General features: G+C 38.8%; 1 protein-coding gene across 1 annotated transcript; it reads left to right on the plus strand.

Moving 5' to 3' along the window:
• The first annotated feature begins 17,171 nt into the window (after window positions 1–17,171).
• LOC145685216 (uncharacterized) lies at window positions 17,172–17,777 on the plus strand. The gene has a single exon (XM_081757576.1). It carries the CDS (start codon window positions 17,172–17,174, stop codon window positions 17,775–17,777), a length of 606 nt encoding a protein of 201 aa, XP_081613702.1.
• The last annotated feature ends 1,489 nt before the right edge of the window (window positions 17,778–19,266 follow it).

Here is a 19,266-nt window from a genome sequence, read left to right on the forward strand (position 1 = left end):
CAAACACTGGAATATAACAGCGTATGTGGTGAAAAGCACCTTAGTACTACCTTAGCCTCTGACACCCACAACACATTCTTTATTTATAAATAGAGAAAAAGAAAACAGTAAAAACTAAGCAAGTACGTTTTATGATGAATAGAGTCAAGCTTGACAATATCAATTTTTTTCCAGATATTTTATGCAATTGGAAATGTTACAAAATGTAACAAAAATAATATGTGGGCCTCCGAGCCCCCCTCCCCCTTGGTGTTCCTAGGGTTAAAAGGTTGAAGAAAGTATGTCATATAATAAATGAAAAACGCTCAGGGAATAATAAAGTGACCCTTCAGCATGACAATGCTTACATACACGTTGCACGCTATCTTGTAAAAGTCATGTATGTTTTAAAAATCCTTACGCAATCTCTGTATAGTTTTGATTTGAACCTCTTTCAGATTACAACTTATTCGAATGAATCAGGGAGGTGCGAGCAAAACAGTATGGCTGAACAACGAGATGGAACTGGTTGTTCAAAGAATATTCCGCAATGCTTGGACGCGGTTCTAGAAATGAAATTTCAAGAATTGTAGATCCAGTGTGTCGAAATGAATGAAAATTATATTGAAGATTAATAAAGAAATTAACTTTGGTGCTTTTCATTTTGTGATTTTTTTCCGAATAATGTTAATTACTTTGTACACAGATAAACCGGGCGAACAGGAACATCTTAGTATTGTCTCTTTTTCTACTCCTGCTCTCTTCGATTTTGAATCTATAATTTTCTCTATCTCATATATATATATATTGTTATACTATCGGAAATGTCCAGTCTTCACACAGAAAGAACAAGCTTTAATAAACACAGAACAGAAAATCCGATTTTTTAAAAAAGAAAATAGTTGAACCTGCGCTCTATACAGCGCATCATTCAACATATGAGCATGAATCTCCTTGTCATTCCTCACAACTGTACTTATCCCTTTACAGACACAAGTGAAAAACGTTTTAATAAAAAAAATCAGCAAGAGGTACCATAAAGGGGAGATTTTTTTCGATTATTTTTTCAATATCTCCCACCGTTTGCAAGATTTAAGGCTACTTCTGGTGGGAATTTCTAATTCATGTATGACCAATGTTTTCTTTCTTCTTGCATACAGTATGTAACAAGCAAATATATTACACACACAATTAATTATAACGTCAGTGATAAATGGTTTTCATTGAGCAAAGCACTCCAAACAATAAAGATTCATCAGACTGGAGAAATGGTTACCCTTCGTTTTCATTATCATTTGGCCATGAAACAAACGCCTGAGAGACATACAACCTCTATATACAACTGTGTTCAACACACATGTGTTGGGTTGCAATGTATAACTCGTTGGATATGATGCTTTACTTTTTTAAAAATTTCGAAACTTCCAGTGTTTCTCTAAAAATGTAATAAAGAAATAAGGCCACGTTATTTAAATATTCAAATGGACAATCTATACAAAATTTGGAATCGACCAGCGAAAACGGCACATTTCTAGCATTTGTGGTTTTCGAGATCTCACTGTCGAAAGGATTGGTGACAAACATAAAAACCTAGCATTTTAATATATAGACTAACTGAACCTGCGCTCTCTACACAGCGCATCATTCACATATTTGCATGAATCTCCTTGTTATGCCTCACATATGTACATGTCCCTTTACAGGCACAAGTGAAAGAAGTCTTCATAAAAATTGGTAAGAGATATCATAAAGGGGAGATTTCTTCGATTACTTTTTAAATATCTCGCACCGTTTATAAAGTTGAGCCTACTTCCGGTTGGAGTTTTTAATTCATGTAAGAACAGTGTTTTCTTTCTTCTTGCGTGCAGTATGTAATAAGCAAATACATTACACACACAATTAATTATAATGTCAATGTTATATGATGTTCATTGGGCAAAACACTCCAAAAATAAATAAATAAATAAATAAATAAATAAATAAATAAATAAAGATTCAAGGTAGAGTGTGGAAATGGTTATCTTTCGTTTTTCATTATCATTTGGCCACGAAACAACGCCTGAGAGGTATGCAACCCCCGTAAACAATTGTGTTGTGTTGCAATGTATAATGCGTATAATATGATGCTTTAGCTTTTTCTAATTTCAACACTTCCAGTGTACTCGTAAAAATGTAATAAAGAAATAATGGCCATGTTTTTTTAAATATTCAATTAGAACTGGACAATGTACACTCATGTGCAAAATTATTGTCGCATATCTATAAATATGTTGTTGTAGGAATATAATTTGATAACGAATTTCCCCGGTATTTCTTATAATGTTAGTGTGTGTATAATCGGCAAAGACACGTATGTGGTAAATTTCATGTCAAAGGAGCAGTAAATAAGAACAATAAAACAAAAATAAAACTTTCTTGTCCATTTAGGAACATTTTGTTTTACTCATTGTAATTTTCGTATTTATAATTCTTTTCCTATGAAATTTACTACAAATATTGATTTCCCGACTATACGCATAGTATCAATATTAAAAGTACCCTGTAAAATCATTATCAAATTCTATTTTTACAAGAAGACAGTTATAGAAATGCGACAATCATTTTGGACATAAGTGTATATAAAATTTGCAATCGATCAGTGAAAACGTTATCTTTCTAGAGCAAGTAGTTTCCGAGATCTCATTGTCGAAAAGATTGGCTACAAACATATAAACGTTCACAAACGTATAGTTTAAAAGAACTCCATAAATGGCAGCACAATTCATTTGCACTGATTTTGAAAAAAAAAAAACTTATTAAAATACAAAGGCTTTGAACAATATTTTTAAAAAATATAAACTTTATGCAAAAAGATCTATTTAAACATATATTTAAAGTACAAATACTTTAAAATATTTGTATTTGTTAAACTTGAAATCACAAATAACCGTAAATCAAAGGTTTGATTTTCAAATTCATGGGTTGGAGCTGAGGCGCTTTTGTTGCTACTGTAGTATTTTAATAAATAGACTAGCTAAATATGCACTCTCTTCACAGCGCATCTTTCGCAAATTAGCATGGATATCCTTGTCATTCTTCACAACATCTGTACAGGTCCTATTACAGACACAAGTGAAAGATGTCTTGATAAAAATTCGCAAGGGGTACCATAAGGGGATAATTTTTTCGTTTATTTTTTCAATAACCCACACCGTTTGCAAGATTTGAGCCTATTTCCTGTTGGAGTTCCTAATTCATGTATGATCATTGTTTTCTGTCTTTTTGCAAGCAATATGTAATAAGCAAACACCTTACATACACAATTAATTATAATGTCAGTGATATATGATGTTCATTGAGCAAAACACTCCAAAAAATAAAGATTCATCTTAGACTGAAGAAATTGTTATCCTTCGTTTTCATTATTATTTGGAGACGAAACTCACTCCTGAGAGACATACAACCCCTATATAGAACGATATGGTGTTGGAATGTATAACGCGTAGGATATGATGCTTTACTTTTTCAAAATTTCAACCCGCCCAGTGTGCCCCTAAAAATGTAATAAAGAAATAACGGCCATGCTTTTTAAATATTCAATTAGAACTGAACAATTTATGCAAAATTTGCAATCGATCAGTGAAAACGTCATCCTTCTAGAGCATGTAGTTTCCGAGATCTCATTGTCGAAAGGATTGGCCACAAACATATAAACGTCCACAAACCTATAGTTTAAAAGAACTACAAAGATGGCAGCACAATTAAGTTTGCATTGATTTTGGAGAAGGCATATTAAAATACAAAAGGTTTGAACAATAGTGTTAAAAGAACCTTTATTCAAAAAGATGTATTTAAATAATTTATTTAAAGTACACTGCTTTAAAATATTGTCTATGTTAAACGTGAAATCACAAATAACCGTAAATCAAAGGTTTGAAATCCAAAGTTAGAGGTTAGAGTTCAGGCGTCTTTTTTACTCCACTCCCAAGAGAAGGTATTCCCTTCTACGGGTTCTTACATTGTAAAAAAAAACGCCCTTTTTCACGGATCACAGATCTTCTTACTAGCTATGACGTACCATGCGACAATTCAGCTGTTTTTTGTAATCCTTTCCTCGATCCTGGGACTTGCTCGTCAGATATTCGCTGAGCAACAGCTATCAGACTTATCTCACCCAAGGGTAGCTTGTTGCGACACGTTTATGCTGGGGCATTTCCTCACCTAAGCCACTATGCGAATGGATGGCTTCTACCTGCTTACCATGCTTTATTAGCTATTTTGTGTTTTTTGTGCTCAACATCATGGCTACTGGACCTCACGTTTCTACTAGTCTTTCCTTGGGTCCCTCCCCTCCGTCAGCATCTGCCGACAAGCGAAGGGAAAGCTCTAAACGCACCACAAGTAGTGAAGTTCATTTGAATCAGCCTCAGTCAACTCATCCAAAGCGTCATCATATTCTCATCATACTCTTCTACTACATCAGACTCATCTAATCGCATGAACGCTGAAACTTCTACATTCACATCTGTAAAACCACCTGTTCATTCATTTCTACTCACGAATTATGACCCTCAATATCTCAATCTCAAGAAACTGTATCATCGCATCACCAAATACATCCCACGGACGAGCATCGCACAAATCATCTACACACAGAAATGCATAATTATTAAAACGCCAGACGATAAATTTGCATCCATACTTCGCAATACTTACTCTTTCGAAATCTTTGGTAAAAACGCTTCTATCACTAAACTCAATACTCCATCAGGCAAGCAACCACCGCCACCACGCAAACAACCTGCTTTGTCAGTTGTCATCATAGGTGTTGACCCGTCCTTTACGGACGAAGAAATCAGTCAGGAATTCCAGCTTGAGTGACGTTCTATCATCAAATGTATCCGTATTAGAAACACACAAGGAAACACCTACATGGTTCGTGTTTTAACCAATTCACACGGCACCATAGACTCTCTTCTCTCAAATGGGACCTTCATCTATCGCAAACGTCATCGTGTCGAGCCTTCTCGTTCTCCTGCTCCACTTTGAATGCGGTGTGAAAAGTGCCAGATATATAACGATCATCCCACCGTCGCATGCCCCAACCAACTTAAATGTGGGTTCTGCGCTGGCCCTCATAGCACCCGCAATTGTTCTAACCTGAAGGACACTTCTAAATGTTCCACTTGTAACTAAACTGGACATCCTACTTACAGTTATAAATGCAAGGCTAAAGCTAATGCAGATCAATTCAAGCCAGAATTAACGGTTCATTAAAACCGCATATCACTCAAACAGCTTCTATTCCTCAGGATATCTGTCAGCCCATCACAATCACTCAATTCTTGTTCTTTCTTACTGTTACTCTACAAAATATTCATCCACTACTGCGCAACCATATTCTTTGCCAAGTCCAACAAGCTGCCAAAGCCATACTTAACATCAACCTCACAGCTACGTACTCTGGCCAAACTGTTTACTTTCATTCAGATCCGTTGCAAAGAGAAGGTGAACACTCTATTCGACAACGTCTTGTTTCTTAACATTATGGATATTACTTTTCTCTTTCTGAACATTCGTTCTTTACCTCAACATAAACTCTTATTTGAACAACTCCTCTTTGAAAAACATGTTTCGTGTTTCGAATTGAGCGAGACACATCTTAAGGCACGCACCCACGTACACCTATCAAATTATACTATGCTTCGGCACGTTAACTCGATACCAACGAGGAGGACAAGTGGCGGGGTCGTCATAGGATTTTCACCATCTCTTCCTTTTCGCCGCACTACTCTTCTCATACATCCACTACCCGAACATCTAGTTACTACTTTATATTTCAAACAGCTCAACATCGCTGTTGCGACCATCTACATCCGCCCTGGACATCCTCTTCCATATCCGTTTATTCAGAACATTTCGGATAACTATCGTACTTACATCATTCTAGCGGATCTGAATTTTCACAGTCGTATTCCTCGCCAGCAACAAGATTTCCGCAACTAACTTATAACGCATACTTCCGGCCACTTTCATCCGTTACCTAGGCCCACAAGACCTTGTAGTAATACAACACCAGATGTTGTTATCACTTCTCTCAACCTACAGACTCGGTGCAACCTAGATGTCCTTGATCCTCTCGGCAGTGACCATGTGTCAATCCTTCTGGTCATTACAATCCCGCGTTCTGCTTCTAGCACTATTCTTCCACCCCCACGCTTTTATCCTATGTTCGACAGAGCAAACTGGAACGGTTACCGCACCTTCCTTCAACATCAGTTAGAAAATGTCCCGGAACCACAAACAGATGATGACCTATATGTCGCATTAGATACTATTACTGCTTCCTTCCACACTGCCTCTGCCCAAATATTCCGCTTCGCACCGCTAATGCTTACAAACCAGCTCTTCTTCCTCAGTATCTTACACTTATCAAACGTTTTCGAGCACATTATCGAGACTTCACTAACACTGGTAACCTTGAGTCTCTCCGTCTCCACTGTCAGTATCAACGCACTGTTCACAACTACCTTGTTGCTTATAAACGTCGTGGTTGGATCGCTACCTGCAATGATCTTTCCACCATCACCCATCCTACCATATACTGCAAACGATTCCCCCAACTCACTGGATGATCATCTCGTACACCGTAACCTCTCTTAGGTGGAGACGACACTCTTGCTGACGATACTGCTAAAGCAAACGCCTTTGCTGATTATCTTCAAGGCATTTTCACTCCTCTTACACCTGATCCATCAATACGCCGTTATCGAGCAGAAAATATCACTCTTTCTTCACCCGATCTTCAACCCAATTCCAACCACCACCTACCTGCAAATAGTTATCTCACTGCTCCTATTACGGTCGAAGATATCCACAGTACAGTCGCCAGAAAACGTCAGTCGGCTCCAGACGCTGATCGTATTTCTTATCGACATATCAAAAAAGCTCCTTATCTTCTTCTTCATTTACTTGCAGTTATTTACACATTTGTTTTGCGCACAGCCTTAATTTCGACTCACTGGAAATCATCGATCACTCTAATGTTTCCCAAACCAAACAAACCTCCAGATGCTGTCTCTTCTTATCGGCCTTTTCAGCTCACTCTTGTGTTCAGCAAAATTCTGGAACGAATCCTTGTCATACGTCTACATCGTCATCTTTCCGCCCATAATCTTCTTCCTCTTCCGCAAGCAGACTTTCAATCTTCTTATAGTATGAATGAGCAACTTATGCGCCTTACCATTCATATCACAATGCAGTTCAACACATCCAAACCTTCCTGCCTTGTGTTATTCGATTTGGAAAAAAGCTTTTGATAAGGTGTGGCATCTTGGTCTTGTGTACAAACTTTTCTCTTACCGCCTTCCTTTGTGTTACATCCGTTTTATCTTCCACTTTCTTTCTGCCGCTTTAGTTATATATCGATCACACCACCTCTCACACCATATATATTTCTGCATTCCCATGTTCCCCAAGGGTCCTCACTATCTCCGTTATTATATCTGTTATATGTGGCCGACTTTCCACCTTTGCCTGGAAATAACAGCTTATATCAATTTGCAGATGACATAGCCTTTTTCGTCATAGCCAACGCTATCCAAGAGATAAATCGACTATACAATTTGGTATTGACAAATTTCTCTCCTGGTGCACACACTGGCGACTGACCCTAAATGCTGCTAAAACACAAACCTTCATCTTTCTTCCTCCCAACAAACGCTTTCGCGTGTATCGCAATCCTGCTAACTTCCATGTTAATGTCGGCAACGTTCCTCTTCAGCCTCGAAACACCGTCACTTATTTAGGGATAGTTCTTGACAGACATCTTAAATGAATTGCCCATCTCAAGTCCGTGTGCACGAAAGCCTATAATCGCCTCAACCTTTTACACCGTATCACTGGTACTACCTGGGGATTGAACACCCACACCCTTTTATGCACGTACAAACTTTTTCTTCGCAAAGTTCTCGCTTTCGGGTTTACCCCTGGATTGCCGCAACTCCCTCATTTTATACCAAACTTCAAATTCTTGAACGGCACGCACTCCGTTTACCTTTCCGTATCCGCCTTCCCAGCCCAACGCATGAACTCTACGATCGCACCCCGTTTAACCACATACGCTATCACCTTGTAACCTTACACCTCCACTACATTTCAACTAGCTTTCAAACTCGTTATCTTCTACTTTTAGACACGATGCATCGCTTTGCTTTACACACGACCGATGTCCTTCTCCGTCATACCCTTCTTTCGCTCCTCTTTACCATGTACCACTTCTCCTTACCACCTGACAATTCTGACCATCTTTTCATCATAGACTATATCACTGAGACGGCATCACCTTGCATTATTCCATCTTTGCATAGTAGTCCTCTTGTCTAACTGGGCTTCCCCTGTCTCCATCAGATCCGGAGTTGCCCCCGAATAAGAAGATAATGCACATCTGTCTTGCTAACAAAACCCGTTGCTGTGATGTCTTGTGCACCTCATTACCGTTCATTCCCATCCACCCTCAAGTATGATTATGGTTAACGGCCATAATGCCCAACCCTTCTCATAATATATGATATACTATTTTGTTGATCAGTAATTGCGCCAATATATTTATGATGATGTAAAATAAAATGAAATAAAGTTTAATAAATCTACCAGTACCCATCCAAAATTTCCTAATCCCCATCATTCCTTTACTACACTTCCCGATATAAAGGGCGGGAGCTAGTCATAAACAACTAGCAAAAAAGCGTCTTTTTTACATACTTTTCCAGAGGTTTGCCTCTGAAGCGCCACCTACTTAGAACGGTGACGATTTTTGAATAACCTTGCTACTCCTGATCCTGGACTTTTCTCTGCGTTTTTACAGGACACTGTTCATCAGACTTATCTCAGCCAACGGTGTACAGTGTCCCTGCATTAATAGGGGAACTGTCTTACCTGGACCACTATCCAAACGGGCAGTCCAACCTTGCTATCAGATCATTACATTACATTACATCTCATCATATCCACACTATCGTATTGTCGGGGGGCGCGGTGGCTCAGTGGTAGAGCGTTCACCTCTGGCGTTTGGGGTCCCGGGTTCAATCTCAGCCCCCGCCAAGTGAACTTTGTGGTGGACAAACACCGTGCTCGTGGGTTTTCTCGGGGTTCTCCCGTTTCCTCCCACTTACTTCATTCCACCATTTCACTCATCTCTCATCATCACCGTCTCCTTTAGCCTAACCGGCATAACCGTGGGACGTAAAACTCAAAGATTTCATTTTACTATCGTATTGTCTTTGTTTTCTGGGCATCAGCCCACCGGATAGATTTCACTATGGCGAACTCTTTCACGAAACCTGGCAAATGAACAAACGGTCGACATCTAAATTTACCTTCTGTGGTTGATGCACCATCCGTTTGTCCCACGAAGGTGGAGCCACGGAAGAAGCCGTCAAAATCACAACCAAGCACTTCAGGCTCTCGCCAAACGGAGAGACACTCACTTCCGGCACATCCGTTGAATTTTCTGCTTCAGTTCGATCCAGGTCGCCTCAATCCAAGACTAGCTATGCCGCTCGAGTACAAGACTCATATCCAAAGAAAAAGCATCACAGGGAATACTCTGATAATGACACCATGGATACAGGAAACGCACCAGTACCTTCTACTCTTCTACCTGTTCCATCAACATTTTCCACACTTCTTCGTAATTATGATACCAAATTCTCAAATGAGAAATTTGTAGCTCTTCAGCTCAGGAAATACCATCCACGTGCTTCCATGAAGGAAATCGTGCACACAAGAGCTTACATATACAATCGGAAACATAGAGTCGAACCATCACGTTCAATGGCACCATTACCAGTACGTTATGAACGTTGTCAGGAATATAACACGCATAGTACAACTGAATGTAAGAATGATTTCAAATGTGGCTACTGTGCAGGCCAACATTCTACAGGCTTATGTACTAATTTGTATCAGCCGGCGAAATGCTCTACATGTCCTAACAACCACCCCACATATGGTTGCAAGTGCAAAGCGAAACCGGAACCAACGCCGCAACATCCTGAACTGGTCGTACTATTACGTGTAACGTTCATTGGTATCACCACCACCCCTACAGTGGATACTCCGGTTACAGTAAATCAACTGTTCACCTATCTAACCCTTGCACTACAGAATATCCACCGTTTCATCCGTCCAAAAATTTTCAGCAAACTACCCTTGCAGCCAAGGCAACATTTCACATTCACTTCACGGCAACATATTCTGGGAATTCAGTACATTTTCATGCATCTCCAACAACTCCAACCGGTTAAATTTCAAATTTCATCATGGCACTTAACTTTCTATATTTGAACATCAGATCCTTTTCGAACAACAAAATATTGTTTGAAACTCGGTTACTAGAGGAACATATCACAGTTTTTCTCCTCAATGAAACATTTCTAACCAAATGAACTCCATGTCGCCTACCGTGATATACAATTCTACGCGCTGACAATCTCCTGCCTGCACAGCAAGCTAATGAGGGGATAGCGGTTGGGTTTTCCCCTCATTTGCCTTATCGCTAGTTCTACTGTGCTCTTACTCCGTTACCCGAATACATCATTACCATTGTGTATTTCAAATCTATTATCATTACTGGTGCTACTATCTACATCCGGCCTGGCCATCCCCTTTCGATACAATTTGTACAGCACATTTCAAACATCTATCGCCACTACATCATCATGGAAGATTTAAATATGCATAGTCGCTCAGATCTCGACCGTACCAATTTTGCAGCTTTTATAATCACACACACCACTGGAACCATTCATCAGTTGCCCAAACCTACTTGCCCAGAGTCAAATACCACACCTGACACTGACTAATTTTGTTCAGTGACACTGTCATTCGACCTCGAGAAAGCTTTCGATAAATTGTGGTATCTCGGTCTTATACCCTGATAAACTGATTAGGCTCCAGCTTCCTCCAGCATACATACCACTTATCTTTAACTTCCTCTTAGGTTGTATCACCTATGTTGCCATTAACGAACATTTGTCTCATCCCATCTTCTTACTATCAGGATTTCCACAGGGTTCTGCCCTTCCACCCCTGTTATGCATTCTGTTTGTTGCTGACATGCCACATCTTCCAGACAAAATTTATTCTTTCCAGTATGCAGATGATACTGCTTTTCTCGCTCTAGGAACATCCATCCAGCATATAAATTAGATCTTACAAACAGCCATCTCTGACTTCTGCCTTTGATGCCGACACTAAAAACTCACCACCAATGCTACAAAAGCGCAGGCTATCATCTTCATTCCACCAAAGAAATCAACCAAAATCCGCAGAAATCGATGTCGCCTATCTCTCTACGTAGACCATGTTCCTCTGCAAGCTACAAAAGCAGTCACATACATAGGCATCACGTTTGACCCACGCGTCACCTGGATGCAACACCTTAAAACAATTTCGACTAAAGCTTACAATCGTCTCAACCTGCTTAAACATCTCGCAGAAACGACATAGGGTCTCAAATCACACACAGTCTTGCACACCTACAAAGTCTTTCTCCGTCCTACTCTCACCTATGGTTTCACAGCTTGGATTGCCGCATCAGAAAAATTCTATCACAAACTTCTTATTCTCGAACGCCATGCCTTCCGAATTGCTTATCACATCAAATTACTTAGCCCCACACGAGAACTATATCAGCACATTACTTTTCCCGCCCTGCAGTACCATCTTCAATCCCTTCGACTCTTATACATTCGCCGCCGATCTCAAATCCAACATCTACTACTTTTCGACACAATGCACTATTTAGCACTACATTCCACACCTACCCGTTATCTTCACACTCCATTATCTCTTTTGTTTACGTTATACCATTACACTCTTTCTTCTGATGATCCCTCACTCTTACTTCTGAACAATTACGTCACTCATGCTCATTTACCTCTTATTTTCCCATCGTTTCATGTACAGTAATATTATCATACTAACTTGGGTTCATCATGTCTCTCATCATAACCTAGAGTCCCACTAGGCAAGAAGATAACTGCATTCGTCCGCTAATATGCTCCTATGTGTTGTCCTGTGATTGCACCTCATCCCATACTTCATCCTCAGTAATTATATTACTATAATACTACATTACTATCACTTAGTTTTGTATTCTCCTGATCGTATTTATTGTATATATTGTTTAGTGTTCCTCGTTTATTGTTTTGTAGATCATTGTTTATCTACTTTCATAACAGCTATATATGTATGTTTTATGTTGAATATATATATTTATGTCTATCTCTCCACCTAATGTTAAGGAACGCAAAGTTCCTTATGACCATTATTGCTATGAAATAAATAAATAAAACACTTAGACCAACCACCGACTTAAAAACAAACGATCCCTTCAAATTACTTCCCTAAAAGAGGGCGTAACCCTCTCAGAGGTAGCTAGCCTTAGCTAGCAATGTAAAAGAAACGTCTTTTTACTCAGCGTTCTACTTACACTATATCTCCGCAATATTCCAGCAGATCATCATCAAGCAGCATTCTGTGGTCACCAACTTATCTAGCAGCACATTCCTCATCTTTTCCCATCATAGCACTGTTTCTCCACTCCAATAATAAGTGCTATCCATATGTCTTTCATCAGTCCTGAGAAGCCCCAGGACAGAAGATTAATTTGCATTTGTCTGTTCTAACATCCATCTACTGTGTTCTGACGTCCAGAGCACCTCACTCATCACTATTCATTTTTAATCAATCTGTACTATAATTTCTTTCAACAGTATCTTCTGTACATTACAAAATATTTTATTCTGCTCTACTTCTATTATCACTTTTTGCACTTATGTTATTTTTCTGCACTCCAACCTTTTTTTTTTACTAGTTTAATACTATGTTTAATAACATTTTGTTTTCATATTTCGTTTTGTTTATTATATTGATATATAAAATAATCTTTTATTTTGATATAATCTTTCTATTTTGATTTTGTTAATGACTAAAAGAAATATTTCTTTCACAGCTTCTTGGCCACCCATAATATTAATAAAGAATAATTGATCTCAAACCCCTGGCCAAGAGAGAGGGCAAAACTCTCTAGTGACAGATTATATACAACTAATGTTATTCCATTATTTAAAAATATTGTTCCACTGATAATAAAATGCCCTGTAACTCTCTGATAAAAAATATATGTGTGTGTGAAAAATGATGTTCACTTTCCTTCGGACCATAGACTGTGTAAATGTATCACTGACTGGTGGTCGCGAACCTACTGGGCCCGGTGCGGGTATGCCACCAACAATCACCGATCCATTCACCAAAACGTGGTCACCGGAAAATGGAACTCAAATTTGCCCAAAGAAGATAATTCCCAAGCCTCTTCAATCACAACTCACAGTTCGGCATCCAGGCCTGCAGTCTGTCATCTACAACCCCTCGTGAAAAAGGTTGCAAACCACAAACTACCGACACATGATGTCAACCTCCAAGTTATGCTGACAATGAGGACTACGGAAAACCTGATATCCGTGTTTGAATACCCTATCAAAAAAAATCATAACGTCCAAAACAGAAATTCTTTTAGGGCAACGGAAAGAAGAAAAAAAATCATCCAAACTGAGAATTTTGAAAAAGAAAGGAAGACTGAAGATTTTTTTAAAAAATCACAGTATTCGGTCGTCTTTTATGTCGGTCACACCAAGAACTCTTTCACTCGAAACTTGTAAAATCTCATCTTCCACTGGAAGTTTAAAATACCTTTAATACTGCTCATGCATTTAGTACCTTGACTACATACCTAAATTTCACTATAAATGTTATTCGTGATTACTGCATTTTCAAATTCCCAATTCTACTCGAAAGAAAACGTTCAGAGTACAATTTCTACATTTTATTAAAGAAAACCTTTTGTTTTGTTCACACACATGTTATACTTCCATCTTGAGCAATATGAAGATTTTAAAAAAAATCATTTCCTTCAATGTTTCTGCAATATTCGATTTTTTCAGTTAAACAGGAAAAATCTGATAATATATACGTAATGTTTCATTTTATCAAAATTTCTTACTGACTAAATTTTTCATGAATAATACTACTGATAAGAATAATGACATATGTTGACATCTGATAGTCTTATGATTCTTGGTATCTCGACTTCAAGTTGACATCAGTACACTTAATCAATTCAATTTATATTAAAGTATATACAGTGGTTAATGGGCTAGAACTTCTCATGTTTAATATATCTTATTTTACTTCTTTTGTGCCTCTGAAAACAAACAGAGACTCCGGCGACAGGATTTATACGCATTTGGTCACCTGCCTTCTGTGCACGGAAAACATTGTCACTTTCTGTGTCTTTCTCCATAAAATTTTCTTGTTCAGACATACAGGAACACAGAATCAAGGCACATACAATAACCTTAACCTACACCTATTCTAACCTACACTAATCTAACCTAAATTACCTTAACCTAGAACATGAAAATATATCACTCACAAAACATTCACATTTAATTCATAGCCCATATCACATCTGAAATACAAAGACATAGAAGGATGTCAAACTTTACTAACTTAATTCAACAAAATGAAAATGTTGATTTCAGACAAAATAAAATAAAGATAAATTAAAGAAAATGTTAAATGTTTCATTCGTATTCCTATTCGTAGGATAGCATAATTTCCGCGAGTTTTCGAAAGAAAATCTGTTGTCCGAAGTTAGCATGATGCACGTTCAAAGTATATCTGTACCAGGTTATCGAAGTAAAAATAATACATAACTGGAAATCGTACATGTTTTCTTCGAATTTCTAATTACCAAGTCAAAAGAGGTTTTTAAAACTTATACTTTATGGGCAGTATTTTCGTTCCCAAATCAATTGTAGTTTCGAGTAAACTTGTTTCCTTTTATAGAATTACATTACTGAATAGTTAATACATAAAGTTGGGATGAGACTTGCACTCACAAGGAGCGCAAACCTATCTATTGCGACAATCAAGTCATTTTGTTTGGGATTCTTTTACCGAGTAATCCGAGTAATATCCGGGCTCACGTGACAAATAAATGTGATTGCAGTTTCTGGGGAAACTTAACTTTAGTTTAAAACTGCATGATTATCTTGGTTGGCAAGATGGCGTCTACACAATAGAGCGTCATGCTCTTCAATTATTTCAATTTAATTTTTAACAACAATTTCAATTTTGGACATAATTTAGTGTATTACAATTTTTATAGTGTTATACATAATTTTTTGTATGTTCTACGCTTCTGCCTTTATAATTCAAAAAACTAGTGTGGAAACAGAATTATTTGAAACAGGCCAATTCATCCATTTTGGAACGGGCCACCGTCTACAATTATATAAACAACAAAAAGATTTAAAACAATTCTAGTGAAGCAGTCAAGTTGGCCTTAGTGCTGTGACTTTTTAATTATAAAATCTCCCGCGAGGGAGATGAATAGAATAGAATGATTATCTTGCACACGTATAATTCACAACAACAAGCCATCATTGTTTTCCGAACCAAAAATTTTTTAGTTTATAGGACCAACTGATAATTTTCGTTGAATCCATACAATTGCACTAAATCCTCATAATTCTAATTACTTACTTGCAAGAATTTGCACCGATTTTTTTATCCAAAAATCGACATGGTGCTTCAAAAAATAATAAAACGAAAGTTCACCTTACAGTTACTGCTCCTTTATTCTGCTGCACTATGGCTGCCACCACTCGGCTTCCTCACGAGTTTTGCTTGGGTACTCCGCTAACTGTCCATTGAGCTTTTCCAAAATCAAATTTTCAACCTTTTATCCAATTTAGTCAGTCACTAATCACACAATTTCCACTAACTTAAATGAACGTCGGTGATGATTTCCAAATTTTCCACAATTTATGGACGAGGGACTGAAATGCCTGTCCTATCTCCAATACAGCTTTTGTAGAAAGACAAAGAATGACAAGGAGAAAAGCTCTAATTGGCTCTCTTATGACGCAACAAAAGGATAACACCTTAAATCTCGACACATCAAAAGAAACCGAACCAATGATGATATCTGGAATGAGCCTTAAACGAAGCTGAGATTTCTCTGCTCCAATGAAAAAATAATTACTACCTAAACAAAGGGGTGTGCCAAAAGACATCATGGCTGAATTTTTCAATGATAAATTTTGAAGAAATTACAGAATTAAAATTTTGTGTTTCCTTGCGAAGATTCCCTACGTTAAAATTTCCTTGAAAATAATACAAAACCTATGAGAACTTACAGAATATACACTTTTGAACCCACATAACATGATAATAATGACAAAATATGGAATATTACTAAAATATCATGTTATATGCTATTTTATAGACACTACTTATGAGTGGTATTATTTTGACCGAATATTACAATTAAAACTAAACCTTAAATATAATAATTCTCAATTGTATTTTCGAAGCTAAGGATAAACTGAAGTATATATAGAGGAAGTTCCAAAATTTTATGGAGTATGATACATTATACTTGAGTATAATGTAACAGCCCTCTTACTTCCGAATACAGAAATAAAATGTTAGCTACAACCACTACCCTCTTAAAAAAGCATCTTTATATCATAGTTATGAAACCAAGAAATCTAGCCTGTCTTGTGTTTGGTAGTGTGTCAGCGAGAACCAGGTATTGAAATACGTACCTGTGAGCATAACACACATACTACACTTACAGGATTGACGAAAATTATCGCTTTCGAAGGGTTCTTGTCTTTTGAACTTCATCACACTCATTTTATTTTTTCATTTCACATCTCATTGTTACTCATATCGACCAGTGGGCCTAGGGCCCATCACTGGTTGACCCAATATGGCGACTGGGGGATAACATGTCGGACTTCCTACGGTCATAACCGGTCCTACCATATCCTCTGTAGATTCAAATACAAGACGTAGGCACCACGACTCGCATCGTACCGACAATAGTCCCGAACGATCACGATCTCCAGTCATAGGCAAACACCTTCTCCGAAACGTCATCGCCTACATAGCATTTCAGATTCTGATAGTGACCAGATTAGAGTCGACGACCAGGAATATCCGTCACTATCTACCACCCCAAAACCGCAAACTTACCCAATCTTAATCACAAACTTTGATACCAAATATCAGAATGAAAAACCAAGTATTATCGGCGAGCTCAGATCTCCCAAATTGTCGCAACAAAAAATGGAATGATGGTCAAATCCTCTGATCCACAATTGGCTACGACAATTCGTAACAAGTTCAGATTCGTTGAGATTTTTGGCAAAAATGCCCAGCTCTCCAAACTGCCTGACCGGAGAATCAAACAGCAGCCTCCGCCACCTCGCACACCTACTTTCTCTGTTGTAATACGAGGTGTACATCCTGATCTAACGGACAATGAAATTCTTCAAGAGCTTACGGAGGAAGGGCATAAAGTCTCCAAATGCATTCGCATTCGCAACGACCGCGGTCCCACTTATATGGTCCGCGTGTTATCTTCATTAGAAGACACCATTAACCAGCTACTTGACAACGGAGCCTATATATATAGTAAACGGCATCGTGTCGAGCCCTCCCGTACTGCACAACCAGTATCAATCCGTTGTGAACGCTGTCATGAATATAATACGCACACCAGCGCCAACTGCAGGAATAACCTGAAATGTGGCTACTGTGCTGGGTTGCATTCCACCCGCACATGTCCACCGCAGTGCTCCGCTTGCCCCGAACAACACCCAACTTACAGCTTTAAGTGTCAAGCTCGACCGGCACCTTCACCAGATAAACCCCACTTAGTGGCTCCACTTCGTGCTTAGAGAGTGAACAGCAGACCGATTCTACTCCGTTCTCCGATATATCACCTGATAACCAGCCTGTTACAGTATCTCAGCTCCTACAGTTCATCACCTTAACGCTGCAAAACGTGCATCCTTTTTTACAGCCGCATGTACTGCAACAAGTACAGTATGCTGCTCGCTGTATCTTCCATGTTACATTCAATGCCACCTACACAGACCAACGAGTTCACTTTCATACCACCCGTCTGGAAACATCCGTTTAAGGTTCTCAGTTTCATTATGAATATCGTTATCATCTTTCTTAATATCAGTTCCCCCATTCAACACAAACCCCTCTTCGAGCAACTTCTTGTGGAGGAACACGCATCAGCTTTCTTACTCAACGAAACGCATCTCACCCCACGCCTGCCTTGTAGGTTCCCACGATATCAGATCCTTCGAGCTGACAATCAAACACCAGTCCTATGTGCCAATGGTGGCGCAGTCATTGGGTTTGCCTCTGTTACCTTATCGAACTTTCCACGCCCCTATTCACAACCTACCAGAATATCTTATCACAACCGTCTATTTCAAGGCTTTATACATCACCTTAGCGACTATCTACGTTCACCCTAGTCATGAAATTCCTTACTCCTTTCTTCAGTATATCGCTAACAACTTTCGCCATTTCATCGTAATGGCCGATATCAATATTCATAGCAGACCCACTTGCCAGAAGGCTCAGTTCCACGACTTCATCACGACACGCATATCTTGCGTCCTGCAAAAACTTCCAAAATCAACCCGCCTCCTTTCAGATACCACCCCCGATGTTATCACCTCCACAACCCTGTCAGGCAAATGCCATATCGATGTCTTAGACTCTCATGGCAGTGACGACCTTCCAGTCAAGTTAACTATCAAACGTTCTTTTCACCATCACTGTTCTGCAAACATTCCACCTATGGAGGTCCCTAGATTTGACAAAGCTAATTGGGATAACTACAGACTTCATCTCACTTCTAAGCTTGAACATCTCGAGCCACCAAATACTGAGGATGAACTATACTCGGCGCTGGATGCTATCACGTCTTCTATTCATACAGCATCTGCCGAGAATATACCTACCGGGAAAGTACATCCATGGCGTCCTCGATTACTACCTCAGTACCCTCCCATGGTCAGACGTTCTCGACAATTTTACCGAGATGACGTACGCACAAAGAACGAAAGGGCACTACACCATCACCGACAACTCCAACGTGCGGTTCGTAACTACGTTGTCGCCTATACACTTCGAAACTGGGTCAAAACGTGCAACACATTGGACGCAATTTCACATCCTACCAAATACTAGAAGAGATTTAATGCTTTGATTGGCAAACTTACTCGAACACCTTACCCTCTCATTGACGGTGATCATCCACTCACCTCAAATAGTGCCAAAGCTGATGCCTTTGCGAATCATCTCCAAACCATCCTCACTCCATTTCCTCCTGAAAGATCTGAACGACACCATCCTGCATAT

Source organism: Thermobia domestica, chromosome 5 (assembly GCF_964235325.1).
Source record: "Thermobia domestica chromosome 5, izTheDome1.hap1.1, whole genome shotgun sequence".
Taxonomy (NCBI): Eukaryota; Metazoa; Arthropoda; class Insecta; order Zygentoma; family Lepismatidae; genus Thermobia; species Thermobia domestica.